This window comes from Rhinoderma darwinii, chromosome 6, assembly GCF_050947455.1.
Source record: "Rhinoderma darwinii isolate aRhiDar2 chromosome 6, aRhiDar2.hap1, whole genome shotgun sequence".
Lineage (NCBI taxonomy): Eukaryota > Metazoa > Chordata > Amphibia > Anura > Rhinodermatidae > Rhinoderma > Rhinoderma darwinii.
Window position 1 is genome coordinate 2,207,591 of NC_134692.1, and position 20,274 is coordinate 2,227,864.

Consider the following 20,274-nt stretch of genomic DNA (forward strand, 5'->3'; position numbering starts at 1 on the left):
GCTCTTACAGTAGAGGTTCCATAGTGGGACTGCTCTTACAGTAGAGGTTCCATAGTGGGACTGCTCTTACAGTAGAGGCTCCATAGTGTGACTGCTCTTACAGTAGAGGTTCCATAGTGTGACTGATCTTACAGTAGAGGTTCCATAGTGTGACTTCTCTTACAGTAGAGGTTCCATAGTGTGAATGATCTTACAGTAGAGGTTCCATAGTGTGACTGCTCTTACAGTAGAGGTTCCATAGTGTGACTGCTCTTACAGTAGGGAATCCTGTCTGTGATGGTGGTGAACCCAGGACTGGGTGTCGGCCGCCCCCACATTTAGCCACAGGGGCTGGTAGTTCGGGGGAGGGGTGACTTGATATTTACACAATATTAACTTTATGTTCCCCCAATTTCTAGGAAGGGTAAACACGACATCAGTAAACTCATTTTCAAGAGCGGAGATTTCCAGATGTCGCCTTACGCCGAATATCCGAAAACTCCGCGATCATCAGAATGGGGGCGAGAGACTATTGAGATGCAGGAGAACGGCAGCACCAAGAACCTGCTCCAGATGACGGACGTCTACTATTCTGTGAGTGGCAGCAGTGGGGGAGGGGGAACATTCCATTATATAATGGCAGCATCAACAGAACCGGATCACTGCTCTCAATGTGTACCCTAAGCTTCTGTACCCTCTATAATGTCCTGTATATTACCTCTATAATGTCCTGTATATTACCTCTATAATGTCCTGTATATTACCCTATATAATGCCCTGATTATTACCCTACATAATGCCTGTATATTGCTCTGTGTAGTGTCCCTCTATATTACCCTATAATGTCCTGTATCTTAACCTCTATAGTGTCCTGTATACTACCCTCTATAATGTCCTGTATATTACCTCTATAATGTCCTGTATATTACCCTATATAATGTCCTGATTATTACCCTATATAATGTACTGATTATTACCCTACATAATGCCTGTATATTGCTCTGTGTAGTGTCCTCTATATTACCCTATAATGTCCTGTATCTTAACCTCTATAGTGTCCTGTATACTACCCTCTATAATGTCCTGTATATTACCCTATATAATACTCTCTATAATGTCCTGTATATTACCCTCTATAGTGTCCTGTATATTACCCTACATAATGCCTGTATAATGTCCTCTATATTACCCCATATAATATCCTGTATATTATCCTATATAATGTCCTGTATACTGCTCTTTATAATGTCCTGTCTTTAACCCTATATAATATCCTTTATATTGCCCTATATAACGTCCTCTATATTATCCTATATAATGTCCTGTGCATTGCTCTCTATAAGGTCCTGTATATTACCCTATATAATACTCTCTATAATGTCCTGTATATTACCCTCTAGTGTCCTGTATAGTACCATCTATAATGTCCTGTATATCACCCTCTATAATGCCCTGTATATTACCCTCTATAATGTCCTGTGCATTGCTCTCTATAATGGCCTGTATATTACCTCTATAATGGCCTGTATATTACCCTCTATAATGTCCTGTGCATTGCTCTCTATAATGGCCTGTATATTACCTCTATAATGTCCTGTATATGACCCTATATAACGTCCTCTATATTACCCTATATAATGTCCTGTATATGACCCTATATAACGTCCTCTATATTACCCTATATAATGTCCTGTATATTGCTCTCTATAATATCCTGTTTTACACTATTATTGATCTTCTCTTTGTATTTTTAGCCGGCACTGAGGAACTCGGAGATTGAGAGGAACGGACTTTACCCGTACACAGGGCCGCCGGGATCCCGCCACTCGTGTATCTACCCCGGACAGTACAACCCATCATTTATTAACGAGGAGAACAGGAGGAGGGACTACTTCTAGACTAGGATGAAGGATGGGAGGCCGCCCGGAGCCCAGCACCCCAGAATCACGCCTCTCCGCCGCCATCTTACCTCCCTCTAATGTAATTTAGCAGCAGGCGTTGAGCGTTGTATCCGGCTGATTCTGGAAGATCCATGGACGGCGCCAGGACCGCGGGGTCAGGATACGGCGGCTGTTGTGATAGATGCGCTGGGTGAGCCGGCTGCGCCAGTTTCTGGTCCCTTTTCTGTGCAGTTCTGGATAATCTGAATGTAGTCGCTGATAGATGGCGAGAGTCGGCAAACAACGGACGCCGCACGTCCTGCGACAATCATTTCCAGTAATTTATTGACTATGGACAATTTCTGTGGGAAAAATGTGACTGAAGCCGCCAGGAGCTGCTGACCGCAAGGCTGCGCACGCGCCACCGCCACAAATACGAGGAACACGTCCCCCAAAAGCAGCAACTTATGAAATAGTAGGATCTGATTGGTCGCTTGGTGACGACATTTGGCCTGTACCACGACTCTCATCATCCCCCGTGTTACAATGTAGCAATATGGCGGCGGCGTGACGCAACGTGCAGAAGGTTCTCCTGTGGTCCAGGCAACGTGATGCGGGGGTCCGGCTGTCTCCGCTGTGACATAGGGAATGATTGTGAGGCATGAGGCATCTGGTGCCCCTTTTCCAGGGAGTATCCAGATAGGACGGTCATACACAGCCAATCCCTCCATTGTCGGGGGCGGGGGGCAGTCATACACAGCCGATCCCTCCTTTGTCGAGGGGGGGGGGGGGCAGTCATACACAGCCTATCCCTCCATTGTCGGGGGCGGGGGGCAGTCATACACAGCCGATCCCTCCATTGTCGTCGGGGGGGGAGTCATACACAGCCGATCCCTCCTTTGTCGAGGGGGGGGGGGGCAGTCATACACAGCCGATCCCTCATTTGTCGGGGGGGGGGGGGGGGGCTGTCATACGCAGCCGATCCCTCCATTGTCGGGGGGGGGGGGGCGGTCATACACAGCCGATCCTTCCATTGTCGGGGAGCGCGGTGTTCACTCATTTGCTCTTTACATTGAAGTCATTTTGTGGTAGAAACACAAGTTTTCTACACAACTAAGACCGCGTTCACACCAGCGTCGGGTTCCGTCAGACCTTTCCGTATTGGTAATACTTGTGTTGCTAATGGTTTCTGTTTGTTTCCGTTTTTTTGCGGAATCAATAGCGCAGTGGACTTGTCAGTTTCCGTTCATGGCTTCCTCCGGTGGGAAGGTCTGAACCCGACGCGGATGTGAAAGAAGTAATAACAGGTCTCTGACCGGAGCCGCCATCCGTTACACTGGACACGATGGACGCCGCCCCGGGGGGTTACAAGAATGCATCACATAAGCGAGGCCAACGCCGCGTGTAGGGGCACAATACGAAAAGACACAAGCGCCGTATAATGATGAGAAAATCACTTCTCACGCTGATCCTACATTACATCATACTCCAGTCACATCCAGAGCTGCAGTCACTGTTCTGTTACATCATGTCTTATACTCCAGTCACATTCAGAGCTGCAGTCACTGTTCTGCTGTTACACCATGTATTATACTCCAGTCACATCCAGAGCTGCAGTCACTGTTCTTCTGTTACACCATGTATTATACTCCAGTCACATCCAGAGCTGCAGTCACTGTTCTTCTGTTACACCATGTATTATACTCCAGTCACATCCAGAGCTGCAGTCACTGTTCTATTGTGTCTTATATGTCAGTTATACTTACAGATTCCTTCCAACTTTTGCAGTGACTCCATGTCTTATACTCCAGTCACATCCAGAGCTGAGTACTTTATACAATATCTCCCACAACACAGCAGAGCCCTCCATGGTCTGTACAGACGAGGATCCTGTAAATTGACACCGTGAGATATCAGATCTTGTAGTTCTATAAGAAAAACAGAATTGTGACTGCAGCTCTGGATGTGACTGGAGTATAATACATGTACTTTTATAAAGCTGCTCAGCACCGGATGGCGGTGGTGGTGCGGATGGCGGCGGTGGTGGTGGTGCGGATGGTGGTGGTGCGGATGGTGGTGGTGCGGATGGCGGCGGCGGTGGTGGTGCGGATGGCGGCGGTGGTGCGGATGGCGGCGGTGGTGGTGCGGATGGAGGCGGTGATGGTGCGGATGGTGCTGCGCAGTGTCCTCTCTTTACACGCAGGCCGTGTCCCCTCTGACTGGTTTTCTCCAGCACAAGTTTTGGGGGTTCAGATCGGTCCCTCCCCCGACCCTGTAATGGAGGAGGGGAATTATTTAATGTAACATTTTATTTTTCTACACAAGCTGTAAACTAATCCCGTGATCTCCAGCAGCTCTGGGCCGTGCCGCCGCTGGTGACGTTCGCCGTATTTATACCGTAGCCTGTATGTATCCTACAAGCAGCCGCGTCCATTCTACTTCGCAATTCAATAGTTAAACACCGGTGCCGCCATCATCTGGTCAGGTGACCTATGTATCCACATCTGTGGCCAGTTAAACCACTGTATTAGCCCCTCCCCCGGCACCACCCACGAGGGGCCACTACCTGTATAGATGACCATCGTCCTTGTCCGTTTGTAGTGTTCGGATCCTTTTTGTACGGTGATGGGGCTGGCGTTGTAGTCAGACTCCGAACCGATGAAGATGAATAAACCCGAACGTCATTATTTCCCGCGCTTCACTTGTCTCATTTCTGGGGGGGTGAATACAATCAGATGAGGGCGGTGCAGCTGCATTAGCGGATTATCCCATGCTGCCCCCTATGGGAGGGATCTGGTACTGCACATGGAATAAGACATCAGTACAGCGCAGTTAACTCTCAGGCGGATGTAAAAGATTTACAGAATTATTATCACACAAGAAGTGATACCGCCGCGTCCTCCTGTTCCTCGCTCAGTATTTCACTTGTCAGAGCTGCAGTTTGTGCTCCAGAGTGACTCTTCTTAGTGTAACGGGAAGTGGCAGCAATTTCGGAGCCTATGAGTGACAGTCACCGGCCACCGCTAAAATTATATAGACAGGTCTGTGAATCCTGTGTGCGCCATTCTCATGTCAGCCATTATGGCGCTAGGTTAACAAGCTCTATGTTATGGTAAGACAAGGCTTTATAATAAAATATATATATGAGCCGATCTCATGATGTAAAAACATTGAAAAATAGGACATTCATGTGTGCACCCTATGCATGATCCACTATACCAGTCAGCAGCAGCAAGAGCCGGCCGTTACCAGTCAGCAGCAGCAAGAGCCGGCCATTACCAGTCAGCAGCAGCAAGAGCCGGCCGTTACCAGTCAGCAGCAGCAAGAGCCGGCCGTTACCAGTCAGCAGCACCAAGAGCCGGCCGTTACCAGTCAGCAGCAGCAAGAGCCGGCCGTTACCAGTCAGCAGCAGCAAGAGCCGGCCGTTACCAGTCAGCAGCAGCAAGAGCCGGCCGTTACCAGTCAGCAGCAGCAAGAGCCGGCCGTTACCAGTCAGCAGCAGCAAGAGCCGGCCGTTATATCAGTCAGCAGCAGCAAGAGCCGGCTGTTATATCAGTCAGCAGCAGCAAGAGCCGGCCGTTATATCAGACAGCAGCAGCAAGAGCCGGCCGTTATATCAGACAGCAGCAGCAAGAGCCGGCCGTTATATCAGACAGCAAGAGCCGGCCGTTATATCAGTCAGCAGCAGCAAGAGTCGGCAGTTATATCAGTCAGCAGCAGCAAGAGACGGCCGTTATATCAGTCAGCAGCAGCAAGAGCCGGCAGTTATATCAGTCAGCAGCAGCAGCAAGAGCCGGCAGTTATACCAGTCAGCAGCAGCAAGAGCCGGCCGTTATATCAGACAGCAGCAGCAAGAGCCGGCCGTTATACCAGTCAGCAGCAGCAAGAGCCGGCCGTTATATCAGTCATCAGCAGCAAGAGCCGGCAGTTATATCAGACAGCAGCAGCAAGAGCCGGCCGTTATACCAGTCAGCAGCTAATGGACTGAACCTCTGGATGCATCACAAGGGTTAATGACGACTTTAGGTCACCTGTGGCTAGTAACTGCTTAACTTCCTGATATTATTGGGGCTTTACCTGCTCACAAGGAAGTGACAGGAGGATGTAATGAGGGTACAGGGAGCTCTAGACACTGCAGTCTCACTGCCTGTCACGTGGCCTTCTGTAAACAATGCTTCATCGTTGTATAAAGTTCTGCTAATTTTTTAGTATACATTATGTTCGATATATCTGCTTGCTTTCAGTGAATGGAAATATTATTGCTTACATCTAGAGGCTGAAAACGTCCTGTTTACAGAGCTGATTGTTACAATGTATCGGTGTGGACAATCCTCTGTGAGCTAAACACAACTGTAGCAATAATCTCTCTCTTGTCCTAGCTATAATTTACTCTCTATGCCCAAAAGTATGTAACGGTTACCCCCTCCTAATATTGAGTTCAGGCGTTTCAGTCATACCCACTGCAAACAGGTGCATAAATCAAGGACAAGTGTACGCTAATACATTACGAGCAGCAATATAACCGCCATACAGTGGTCAGCCACCAGGTCTACACAGCGCTATGCAGAGTATTCTCACCCTGCAGACCATTCAAGAGAATACAGCACTGAGAAGACAACAGCAGAAAACAGAACTATTACATGATGTGACTCACAGGTGACATTTCTGATTGTAGACGTTCTCTTTCCTTTTCTTCTCCATCCGGTCCAGACCTCCATGGACGACTTCTCCTGAGCACTACAGAGTTTCCTGCTGAGACATCGTTGGCTCTTCTCTTCTGCAGCCATCCCCGTCCTGTATAGCAACGCACATTCAGACCCCGGACCAAGCCACTAAATGACAGGGTTGTTCCCTACTTACAGGATATGAGAAATGTCTGATAGATGCTCCGGGCCGCGCGGCTCTTCCCATTCTTTTCAATATTTGTTACGCTGCTCAGCTGTTTCTGTACCTTCCATACAACAGTCCCCGCCGCACCAGGAGAAACGGTCGTTGGGTGACCCCCGTTCTCTATATCGGTGCGGGACTTAGAGCGGAGTAGCCCCGATACCCCTGAAGACGCTACATCGTAGCGAAACGTCGGGGGGGCTTCCATTTCTATTTTAAATACTTGTCCTGCTGACTCCTAGAATCTAATTGTGAGCTGGGTGCAACGTGCTGCAGCCGTTAGCTCTAGGCTCCTTATACTTTGCACTGTGCTGATTGCAGTCAGCAATGGACCTTGTTTTTACGTATATGTAGTTTGTCTTTGTCGCAAAAATCAAATAAACACTTTATTATTTTCTATTCTGATAGTTGGAAAACAGGGCTTTTTTGCCGGTAGGCAAATCAATCTTTTCAATTGGACTTAGAGCGGAGACCCTCATCTATCAGACGTTTATGGTATATCCTATGAATATGGCATAAACGTCTAAATTGAAAATACCCCTTTATTTCAGACCCCAGACCGGACCCCAAAACTTATCCAGACTATCCCCCTTTAATAATTAGACCCCTCTATATACTCCCCTCCTCACGCTGCACAGCATCAGAACCCAAGAGCTGGGAGAGGGGAGTATGATCGGCCGTTATCTATAGGGTTAATCCAATAGGTAACAGCCAATTTAAAGAAAACAAAAGCTGGTACGTTTAGCCCCCACCTGAATTCGCCCCCGGCAGTGGAAGTGTCTGGGAGTAGCAACAGCTCAGCAAGTGGTAGACCATGGACACCCGAGAGCGGCGCCACGCGTGGAGTGTCATAATCGCCTGTCCTCTGTTGGATCACGGACTACAGAGCTCCACGCCGCCTCAGGAAGTGACACCAGAACCGTGCGCCCAGAGCTTCATGGCCTAAGATCACCATGCACAATGCCAAGCAGCAGCTGGAGTGGTGTAAAGCACGTCATCACTGGACTCAGCGTGTTCCCTGGAGGGATGAATGACGGCTCACTATCTGGCAGTCTGATGGAGGGATCTGGGTTTGGCAGATGCGAGGAGAACGTTACCTACCGAAATACACAGCGACTACTGTAACATCAGGAGGAGGGGGAATGGGCTGGGGGCATTTTTCAGGGTTCGGACACTTAGTTCCAGTGAAGGGTTAATGTTACAGCATACAAAGACATGTCAGGCCTCATGCACGCGACCGTAGAGGTGTGCGGGGCCCGTGATCACGGAGCGTACACACACACAAGATGCGGAGGTAACGAGCCCGGACAGTAAAGGTGGCCCAAAAAATGACGCGTCTGATGGTTTTGAGGTCCGGGCTCCGACCAACGCAAGAGATGTGGAAACCATGGTCATGTGCATTGGCCCCTAGGACATAATGGGCCCTATACTGACGGCAAAAGCAGCTCCGCACAGTCGTGTCATGGGGCCAAACAATTGTAGCTGCCCACTAGTGGGGTAACAGTTTGGGGTACTTTCCTGTTCAAGAATGACTGCGCCCCAGTCCACAGAGACCTCCATAAAGACCTGGGGGGAGGGGTGGAAGAACGAGTCCGGACCTCAACCCCATCCAGAGCTCCCCCAACCTCAGCGCCGAACCTCAAAAAAGTGTGCACAAACTCCCACAGACACCCCAAAATCTTGTGGAAAGCTTTCCCTGAGGAGTTGGGGCTGTTATACCCGCAAAAGGGGGGGGGGGCTTCCTATTAACACGCAGGGTTGTGGAACGGGATGTCCCGCGAGCGCACACACAGGTGACACTTTTGACCATTTAGATTATTAGTCTGGCATCCAGGTTATAGTTAAGGGACAAAGTAAATTCTGCAGCAACATTGTCTATATTGCATAAAATTGTAACAAACCCTCAGCTGTGAGAAGTGTTAAAATAGAACGGGTATTCATGATCTGGATGTAAACAAAGATATTCCCGTTCACTGACAACAAGCAGGGATTTTGACAATGGTGAGAAACACAAAGGCCCACAGCCATCAATGTATTTGCCAGTTTTTGGCGTAAAGTTCCCAAAATTTTCGCAAATCATCGCGTGCGCTAAAATAGTGCAAAAAAAATTCATTTTAAATGCAGAACTCGCCAAAATGTGGAAACCGTGAACGCGGTCACAGTGGAGGGGGCGCGGTCTCCATAACTTCAGACAAATTTATTGAAGTGAAAGTCAGAAAATGGCGCAATATTTGTTGGAAATCGACAGCTTCTCATAACGGATGTGCAAATTTTAATACATTTCACGCAATTCACTGCAACGTAGCTTTTTTTTTCAGCCGGTCGTATGAAACGCCAATATTATTAACGGTCTACAGAACGATGAAGCTTCAGGTCCACACGGGGGTGTCGAGGAGAGTTCCCCTTTATAAACCCTTGACCTGCCCCATGATGTACGGAGGTTACAGGGGCCGCGCGCTCATTTACCTGCATGGAGGCCGCGCGCGCTTCCTGAGGCCGGAACAAACCCCCGACAATAGCAGCGGAGATTAGGGGTCTCAGAGCAGGACGCCCCCCGATCAACTACTGGGGACCTCACCAGGAAAAAAGGAAATCACTGCGGACGTCACCTGATAAAGTGATTGGACAGTGAGAAGGAGAGAGAGCAGGTGCAGCTCTAGAGAAGTCCTGTATGTAACAACAAGTCCCGTATATGACAAGTCCCGTATGTAATAACAAGTCCCGTATGTAATAACAAGTCCCGTATGTAACAACAAGCCCAGTATATAACAAGTCCCGTATGTTACAACAAGTCCCGTATGTTACAACAAGTCCCGTATGTTACAACAAGTCCCGTATGTTACAACAAGTCCCGTATGTTACAACAAGTCCCGTATGTTACAACAAGTCCCGTATGTTACAACAAGTCCCGTATGTTACAACAAGTCCCGTATGTTACAACAAGTCCCGTATGTTACAACAAGCCCCGTCTGTAACAAGCCCCGTCTGTAACAAGCCCCGTCTGTAACAAGCCCCGTCTGTAACAAGTCCCGTATGTAACAAGTCCCGTTTGTAACAAGTCCCGTTTGTAACAAGTCCCGTATGTAACATGTCCCGTATGTAACATGTCCCGTATGTAACATGTCCCGTATGTAACATGTCCCGTATGTAACATGTCCCGTATGTAACATGTCCCGTATGTAACGATTCCCGTATGTAACGAGTCCCGTATGTAACGAGTCCCGTATGTAACGAGTCCCGTATGTAACGAGTCCCGTATGTAACGAGTCCCGTATGTAACGAGTCCCGTCTGTAACGAGCCCCGTCTGTAACGAGTCCCGTATGTAACGAGTCCCGTATGTAACGAGTCCCGTATGTAACGAGTCCCGTCTGTAACAAGCCCCGTCTGTAACAAGCCCCGTCTGTAACAAGTCCCGTCTGTAACATGTCCCGTCTGTAACATGTCCCGTCTGTAACATGTCCCGTCTGTAACATGTCCCGTCTGTAACATGTCCCGTCTGTAACATGTCCCGTCTGTAACATGTCCCGTATGTAACAAGTCCGTTATATAACAAGTCCCGTATATATAACAAGCCCGATATATAACAAGTCCCGTATATATAACAAGCCCGATATATAACAAGCCCCGTCTATAACAAGCCCCGTCTATAACAAGCCCCGTCTATAACAAGCCCCGTCTATAACAAGCCCCGTCTATAACAAGCCCCGTCTATAACAAGCCCCGTCTATAACAAGCCCCGTCTATAACAAGCCCCGTCTATAACAAGCCCCGTCTATAACAAGCCCCGTCTATAACAAGCCCCGTCTATAACAAGCCCAGTCTATAACAAGTCCCGTCTATAACAAGTCCCGTCTATAACAAGTCCCGTCTATAACAAGTCCCGTCTATAACAAGTCCCGTCTATAACAAGTCCCGTCTATAACAAGTCCCGTCTATAACAAGTCCCGTCTATAACAAGTCCCGTCTATAACAAGTCCCGTCTATAACAAGTCCCGTCTATAACAAGTCCCGTCTATAACAAGTCCCGTCTATAACAAGTCCCGTCTATAACAAGTCCCGTCTATAACAAGTCCCGTCTATAACAAGCCCCGTCTATAACAAGCCCCGTCTATAACAAGCCCCGTATATAACAAGTCCCGTATATAACATGTCCCGTATATAACAAGCCCCGTATATAACAAGCCACGTATATAACAAGTCCCGTCTATAACAAGTCCCGTCTATAACAAGTTCGATATATAACAAGCCCCGTATATAACAAGCCCCGTATATAACAAGCCCCGTATATAACAAGCCCCGTATATAACAAGCCCCGTATATAACAAGCCCCGTATATAACAAGCCCCGTCTATAACAAGCCCCGTCTATAACAAGCCCCGTCTATAACAAGCCCCGTCTATAACAAGCCCCGTCTATAACAAGCCCCGTATATAACAAGTCCCGTATATAACATGTCCCGTATATAACAAGCCCCGTATATAACAAGCCCCGTATATAACAAGCCCCGTATATAACAAGCCCCGTATATAACAAGCCCCGTATATAACAAGCCCCGTATACAACAAGCCCCGTATATAACAAGCCCAGTATATAACAAGCCCAGTATATAACAAGCCCGCCTATAACAAGCCCCGTCTATAACAAGCCCCGTATATAACAAGCCCCGTATATAACAAGCCCGTATATAACATGTCCCGTATATAACAAGCCCCGTATATAACAAGTCCGGTATATAACAAGCCCCGTCTATAACAAGCCCCGTCTATAACAAGCCCCGTCTATAACAAGCCCCGTCTATAACAAGCCCCGTCTATAACAAGCCCCGTCTATAACAAGCCAAGTCCCGTATATAACAAGTCCCGTATATAACAAGTCCCGTATATAACAAGTCCCGTATATAACAAGTCCCGTATATAACAAGTCCCGTATATAACAAGTCCCGTATATAACAAGTCCCGTATATAACAAGTCCCGTATATAACAAGTCCCGTATATAACAAGTCCCGTATATAACAAGTCCCGTATATAACAAGTCCCGTATATAACAAGTCCTGTCTATAACAAGTCCCGTTTATAACAAGTCCCGTCTATAACAAGCCCCGTCTATAACAAGCCCCGTATATAACATGCCCCGTATATAACATGTCCCGTATATAACATGTCCCGTATATACAAGCCCCGTATATAACAAGCCCCGTATATAACAAGCCCCGTATATAACAAGCCCCGTATATAACAAGTCCCGTATATAACAAGTCCCGTATATAACAAGCCCCGTCTATAACAAGCCCCGTCTATAACAAGCCCCGTCTATAACAAGCCCCGTCTATAACATGGCCCGTCTATAACATGGCCCGTATATAACATGTCCCGTATATAACATGTCCCGTCTATAACAAGTCCCGTCTATAACAAGTCCCGTCTATAACAAGCCCCGTCTATAACAAGCCCCGTCTATAACAAGCCCCGTCTATAACAAGCCCCGTCTATAACAAGCCCCGTCTATAACAAGCCCCGTCTATAACAAGCCCCGTCTATAACAAGCCCCGTCTATAACAAGCCCCGTCTATAACAAGCCCCGTCTATAACAAGCCAAGTCCCGTCTATAACAAGTCCCGTCTATAACAAGCCAAGTCCCGTCTATAACAAGTCCCGTCTATAACAAGCCCCGTCTATAACAAGCCCCGTCTATAACAAGCCCCGTCTATAACAAGCCCCGTCTATAACAAGCCCCGTCTATAACAAGCCCCGTCTATAACAAGCCCCGTCTATAACAAGTCCCGTATATAACAAGTCCCGTCTATAACAAGTCCCGTCTATAACAAGTCCCGTCTATAACAAGTCCCGTCTATAACAAGTCCCGTCTATAACAAGTCCCGTCTATAACAAGCCCCGTCTATAACAAGCCCCGTCCCGTCTATAACAAGTCCCGTCTATAACAAGTCCCGTATATAACAAGTCCCGTATATAACAAGTCCCGTATATAACAAGCCCGTATATAACAACAAGCCCCGTATATAACAAGTCCCGTATATAACAAGTCCCGTATATATAACAAGTCCCGTATATATAACAAGTCCCGTATATATAACAAGTCCCGTATATATAACAAGCCCCGTATATAACAAGCCCCGTCTATAACAAGCCCCGTCTATAACAAGCCCCGTCTATAACAAGCCAAGTCCCGTCTATAACAAGTCCCGTCTATAACAAGTCCCGTCTATAACAAGCCCCGTCTATAACAAGCCCCGTCTATAACAAGCCCCGTATATAACAAGCCCCGTCTATAACAAGCCCCGTCTATAACAAGCCCCGTCTATAACAAGCCCCGTCTATAACAAGCCCCGTCTATAACAAGCCCCGTCTATAACAAGCCCCGTCTATAACAAGCCCCGTCTATAACAAGCCCCGTCTATAACAAGCCCCGTATATAACAAGTCCCGTCTATAACAAGTCCCGTCTATAACAAGTCCCGTATATAACAAGTCCCGTCTATAACAAGTCCCGTCTATAACAAGTCCCGTCTATAACAAGTCCCGTCTATAACAAGTCCCGTCTATAACAAGTCCCGTCTATAACAAGCCCCGTCTATAACAAGCCCCGTATATAACAAGTCCCGTATATAACATGTCCCGTATATAACAAGCCCCGTATATAACAAGTCCCGTCTATAACAAGTCCCGTCTATAACAAGTTCGATATATAACAAGCCCCGTATATAACAAGCCCCGTATATAACAAGCCCCGTATATAACAAGCCCCGTATATAACAAGCCCCGTATATAACAAGTCCCGTCTATAACAAGTCCCGTCTATAACAAGTCCCGTATATAACAAGTCCCGTCTATAACAAGTCCCGTCTATAACAAGTCCCGTCTATAACAAGTCCCGTCTATAACAAGTCCCGTCTATAACAAGTCCCGTCTATAACAAGCCCCGTCTATAACAAGCCCCGTATATAACAAGTCCCGTATATAACATGTCCCGTATATAACAAGCCCCGTATATAACAAGTCCCGTCTATAACAAGTCCCGTCTATAACAAGTTCGATATATAACAAGCCCCGTATATAACAAGCCCCGTATATAACAAGCCCCGTATATAACAAGCCCCGTATATAACAAGCCCCGTATATAACAAGCCCCGTATATAACAAGCCCCGTCTATAACAAGCCCCGTCTATAACAAGCCCCGTCTATAACAAGCCCCGTCTATAACAAGCCCCGTCTATAACAAGCCCCGTATATAACAAGTCCCGTATATAACATGTCCCGTATATAACAAGCCCCGTATATAACAAGCCCCGTATATAACAAGCCCCGTATATAACAAGCCCCGTATATAACAAGCCCCGTATATAACAAGCCCCGTATATAACAAGCCCCGTATATAACAAGCCCCGTATATAACAAGCCCAGTATATAACAAGCCCAGTATATAACAAGCCCGCCTATAACAAGCCCCGTCTATAACAAGCCCCGTATATAACAAGCCCCGTATATAACAAGCCCCGTATATAACATGTCCCGTATATAACAAGCCCCGTATATAACAAGTCCGGTATATAACAAGCCCCGTCTATAACAAGCCCCGTCTATAACAAGCCCCGTCTATAACAAGCCCCGTCTATAACAAGCCCCGTCTATAACAAGCCCCGTCTATAACAAGCCCCGTCTATAACAAGCCCCGTCTATAACAAGCCAAGTCCCGTATATAACAAGTCCCGTATATAACAAGTCCCGTATATAACAAGTCCCGTATATAACAAGTCCCGTATATAACAAGTCCCGTATATAACAAGTCCCGTATATAACAAGTCCCGTATATAACAAGTCCCGTATATAACAAGTCCCGTATATAACAAGTCCCGTATATAACAAGTCCCGTATATAACAAGTCCCGTATATAACAAGTCCCGTCTATAACAAGTCCCGTTTATAACAAGTCCCGTCTATAACAAGCCCCGTCTATAACATGCCCCGTATATAACATGCCCCGTATATAACATGTCCCGTATATAACATGTCCCGTATATACAAGCCCCGTATATAACAAGCCCCGTATATAACAAGCCCCGTATATAACAAGCCCCGTATATAACAAGTCCCGTATATAACAAGTCCCGTATATAACAAGCCCCGTCTATAACAAGCCCCGTCTATAACAAGCCCCGTCTATAACAAGCCCCGTCTATAACAAGCCCCGTCTATAACATGGCCCGTCTATAACATGGCCCGTATATAACATGTCCCGTATATAACATGTCCCGTCTATAACAAGTCCCGTCTATAACAAGTCCCGTCTATAACAAGCCCCGTCTATAACAAGCCCCGTCTATAACAAGCCCCGTCTATAACAAGCCCCGTCTATAACAAGCCCCGTCTATAACAAGCCCCGTCTATAACAAGCCCCGTCTATAACAAGCCAAGTCCCGTCTATAACAAGTCCCGTCTATAACAAGCCAAGTCCCGTCTATAACAAGTCCCGTCTATAACAAGCCCCGTCTATAACAAGCCCCGTCTATAACAAGCCCCGTCTATAACAAGCCCCGTCTATAACAAGCCCCGTCTATAACAAGCCCCGTCTATAACAAGCCCCGTCTATAACAAGCCCCGTCTATAACAAGTCCCGTATATAACAAGTCCCGTCTATAACAAGTCCCGTCTATAACAAGTCCCGTCTATAACAAGTCCCGTCTATAACAAGTCCCGTCTATAACAAGCCCCGTCTATAACAAGCCAAGTCCCGTCTATAACAAGTCCCGTCTATAACAAGTCCCGTATATAACAAGTCCCGTATATAACAAGCCCGTATATAACAACAAGCCCCGTATATAACAAGTCCCGTATATAACAAGTCCCGTATATATAACAAGTCCCGTATATATAACAAGTCCCGTATATATAACAAGTCCCGTATATATAACAAGCCCCGTATATAACAAGCCCCGTCTATAACAAGTCCCGTCTATAACAAGCCAAGTCCCGTCTATAACAAGTCCCGTCTATAACAAGTCCCGTCTATAACAAGTCCCGTCTATAACAAGCCCCGTCTATAACAAGCCCCGTCTATAACAAGCCCCGTATATAACAAGCCCCGTCTATAACAAGCCCCGTCTATAACAAGCCCCGTCTATAACAAGCCCCGTCTATAACAAGCCCCGTCTATAACAAGCCCCGTCTATAACAAGCCCCGTCTATAACAAGCCCCGTCTATAACAAGCCCCGTCTATAACAAGCCCCGTCTATAACAAGCCCCGTCTATAACAAGCCCCGTCTATAACAAGCCCCGTCTATAACAAGCCCCGTCTGTAACAAGCCCCGTCTGTAACAAGCCCCGTCTGTAACAAGTCCCGTCTGTAACAAGTCCCGTCTGTAACAAGTCCCGTCTGTAACAAGTCCCGTCTGTAACAAGCCCCGTATATAACAAGCCCCGTATATAACAAGCCCCGTATATAACAAGCCCCGTATATAACAAGCCCCGTATATAACAAGCCCAGTATATAACAAGCCCAGTATATAACAAGCCCGCCTATAACAAGCCCCGTCTATAACAAGCCCCGTATATAACAAGCCCCGTATATAACATGTCCCGTATATAACAAGCCCCGTATATAACAAGTCCGGTATATAACAAGTCCCGTATATATAACAAGTCCCGTATATATAACAAGTCCCGTATATATAACAAACCCCGTCTATAACAAGCCCCGTCTATAACATGTCCCGTCTATAACATGTCCCGTCTATAACATGTCCCGTCTATAACAAACCCCGTCTAACAAGCCCCGTCTATAACAAGCCCCGTCTATAACAAGCCCCGTCTATAACAAGCCCCGTCTATAACATGTCCCGTCTATAACATGTCCCGTCTATAACATGTCCCGTCTATAACATGTCCCGTCTATAACAAGCCCCGTATATAACAAGCCCCGTATATAACAAGCCCCGTATATAACAAGTCCCGTATATAACAAGCCCGTATATAACAACAAGCCCCGTATATAACAAGTCCCGTATATAACAAGTCCCGTATATAACAAGTCCCGTATATATAACAAGCCCCGTATATAACAAGCCCCGTATATAACAAGTCCCGTCTATAACAAGCCCCGTCTATAACAAGCCAAGTCCCGTCTATAACAAGTCCCGTCTATAACAAGTCCCGTCTATAACAAGCCCCGTCTATAACAAGCCCCGTCTATAACAAGCCCCGTCTATAACAAGCCCCGTCTATAACAAGCCCCGTCTATAACAAGCCCCGTCTATAACATGGCCCGTCTATAACATGGCCCGTCTATAACATGTCCCGTATATAACATGTCCCGTATATAACATGTCCCGTATATAACATGTCCCGTCTATAACAAGTCCCGTCTATAACAAGTCCCGTCTAGAACAAGCCCCGTCTAGAACAAGCCCCGTCTAGAACAAGCCCCGTCTATAACAAGCCCCGTCTATAACAAGCCCCGTCTATAACAAGCCCCGTCTATAACAAGCCCCGTCTATAACAAGCCAAGTCCCGTCTATAACAAGTCCCGTCTATAACAAGCCAAGTCCCGTCTATAACAAGTCCCGTCTATAACAAGCCCCGTCTATAACAAGCCCCGTCTATAACAAGCCCCGTCTATAACAAGCCCCGTCTATAACAAGCCAAGTCCCGTATATAACAAGTCCCGTATATAACAAGTCCCGTCTATAACAAGTCCCGTCTATAACAAGTCCCGTCTATAACAAGTCCCGTCTATAACAAGTCCCGTCTATAACAAGCCCCGTCTATAACAAGCCAAGTCCCGTCTATAACAAGTCCCGTATATAACAAGTCCCGTCTATAACAAGCCCCGTCTATAACAAGCCCCGTCTATAACAAGCCCCGTCTATAACAAGCCCCGTCTATAACATGGCCCGTATATAACATGTCCCGTATATAACATGTCCCGTATATAACATGTCCCGTATATAACAAGTCCCGTCTATAACAAGTCCCGTCTATAACAAGTCCCGTCTATAACAAGCCCCGTCTATAACAAGCCCCGTCTATAACAAGCCCCGTCTATAACAAGCCCCGTCTATAACAAGCCCCGTCTATAACAAGCCAAGTCCCGTCTATAACAAGTCCCGTCTATAACAAGCCAAGTCCCGTCTATAACAAGTCCCGTCTATAACAAGCCCCGTCTATAACAAGCCCCGTCTATAACAAGCCCCGTCTATAACAAGCCCCGTCTATAACAAGCCCCGTCTATAACAAGCCAAGTCCCGTATATAACAAGTCCCGTCTATAACAAGTCCCGTCTATAACAAGTCCCGTCTATAACAAGTCCCGTCTATAACAAGTCCCGTCTATAACAAGTCCCGTATATAACAAGCCCCGTCTATAACAAGCCAAGTCCCGTCTATAACAAGTCCCGTCTATAACAAGTCCCGTCTATAACAAGTCCCGTATATAACAAGTCCCGTATATAACAAGTCCCGTATATAACAAGTCCCGTATATAACAAGTCCCGTATATAACAAGTCCCGTATATAACAAGTCCCGTATATAACAAGCCCGCCTATAACAAGCCCCGTCTATAACAAGCCCCGTATATAACAAGCCCCGTATATAACATGTCCCGTATATAACAAGCCCCGTATATAACAAGTCCGGTATATAACAAGTCCCGTATATATAACAAGTCCCGTATATATAACAAACCCCGTCTATAACAAGCCCCGTCTATAACATGTCCCGTCTATAACATGTCCCGTCTATAACAAGCCCCGTCTATAACAAACCCCGTCTAACAAGCCCCGTCTATAACAAGCCCCGTCTATAACAAGCCCCGTCTATAACAAGTCCCGTCTATAACATGTCCCGTCTATAACATGTCCCGTCTATAACAAGCCCCGTATATAACAAGCCCCGTATATAACAAGCCCCGTATATAACAAGTCCCGTATATAACAAGCCCGTATATAACAACAAGCCCCGTATATAACAAGTCCCGTATATAACAAGTCCCGTATATATAACAAGTCCCGTATATATAACAAGTCCCGTATATAACAAGTCCCGTATATATAACAAGCCCCGTATATAACAAGCCCCGTATATAACAAGCCCCGTATATAACAAGTCCCGTCTATAACAAGCCCCGTCTATAACAAGCCAAGTCCCGTCTATAACAAGTCCCGTCTATAACAAGTCCCGTCTATAACAAGCCCCGTCTATAACAAGCCCCGTCTATAACAAGCCCCGTCTATAACAAGCCCCGTCTATAACAAGCCCCGTCTATAACAAGCCCCGTCTATAACAAGCCCCGTCTATAACAAGCCCCGTCTATAACAAGCCCCGTCTATAACAAGCCCCGTCTATAACAAGCCCCGTCTATAACAAGCCCCGTCTATAACAAGCCCCGTCTATAACAAGCCCCGTCTATAACAAGCCCCGTCTATAACAAGCCCCGTCTATAACAAGCCCCGTCTATAACAAGCCAAGTCCCGTATATAACAAGTCCCGTATATAACAAGTCCCGTATATAACAAGTCCCGTATATAACAAGTCCCGTATATAACAAGTCCCGTATATAACAAGTCCCGTATATAACAAGTCCCGTATATAACAAGTCCCGTATATAACAAGTCCCGTATATAACAAGTCCCGTATATAACAAGTCCCGTATATAACAAGTCCCGTATATAACAAGTCCCGTATATAACAAGTCCCGTATATAACAAGTCCCGTTTATAACAAGTCCCGTCTATAACAAGCCCCGTCTATAACAAGCCCCGTCTATAACAAGCCAAGTCCCGTCTATAACAAGTCCCGTCTATAACAAGCCAAGTCCCGTCTATAACAAGTCCCGTCTATAACAAGCCCCGTCTATAACAAGCCCCGTCTATAACAAGCCCCGTCTATAACAAGCCCCGTCTATAACAAGCCAAGTCCCGTATATAACAAGTCCCGTATATAACAAGTCCCGTCTATAACAAGTCCCGTCTATAACAAGTCCCGTCTATAACAAGTCCCGTCTATAACAAGTCCCGTCTATAACAAGTCCCGTCTATAACAAGTCCCGTCTATAACAAGCCCCGTCTATAACAAGCCAAGTCCCGTCTGTAACAAGTCCCGTCTGTAACAAGTCCCGTCTGTAACAAGTCCCGTCTGTAACAAGTCCCGTCTGTAACAAGTCCCGTCTGTAACAAGTCCCGTCTGTAACAAGTCCCGTCTGTAACAAGTCCCGTATGTAACAAGTCCCGTCTGTAACAAGTCCCGTCTGTAACAAGTCCCGTCTGTAACAAGTCCCGTCTGTAACAAGTCCCGTCTGTAACAAGTCCCGTCTGTAACAAGTCCCGTCTGTAACAAGTCCCGTCTGTAACAAGTCCCGTCTGTAACAAGTCCCGTCTGTAACAAGTCCCGTCTGTAACAAGTCCCGTCTGTAACAAGCCCCGTCTGTAACAAGCCCCGTCTGTAACAAGCCCCGTCTGTAACAAGCCCCGTCTGTAACAAGCCCCGTCTGTAACAAGCCCCGTCTGTAACAAGCCCCG

The 20,274-nt window shown here is 46.7% G+C and overlaps 1 protein-coding gene across 1 annotated transcript in view; it reads left to right on the top strand.

The window, feature by feature from the left end:
- The window catches only part of HEG1 (heart development protein with EGF like domains 1), a 56,873-nt gene extending 54,256 nt beyond the window's left edge, over window positions 1-2,617 (top strand). Inside the window, exons 12-13 of the mRNA XM_075829012.1 lie at window positions 399-573; window positions 1,734-2,617. Coding sequence (XP_075685127.1) covers window positions 399-573; window positions 1,734-1,877 — 319 coding nt within the window. The 3' untranslated portion in view covers window positions 1,878-2,617. The remainder of the gene's footprint in view (window positions 1-398; window positions 574-1,733) is intronic.
- The last annotated feature ends 17,657 nt before the right edge of the window (window positions 2,618-20,274 follow it).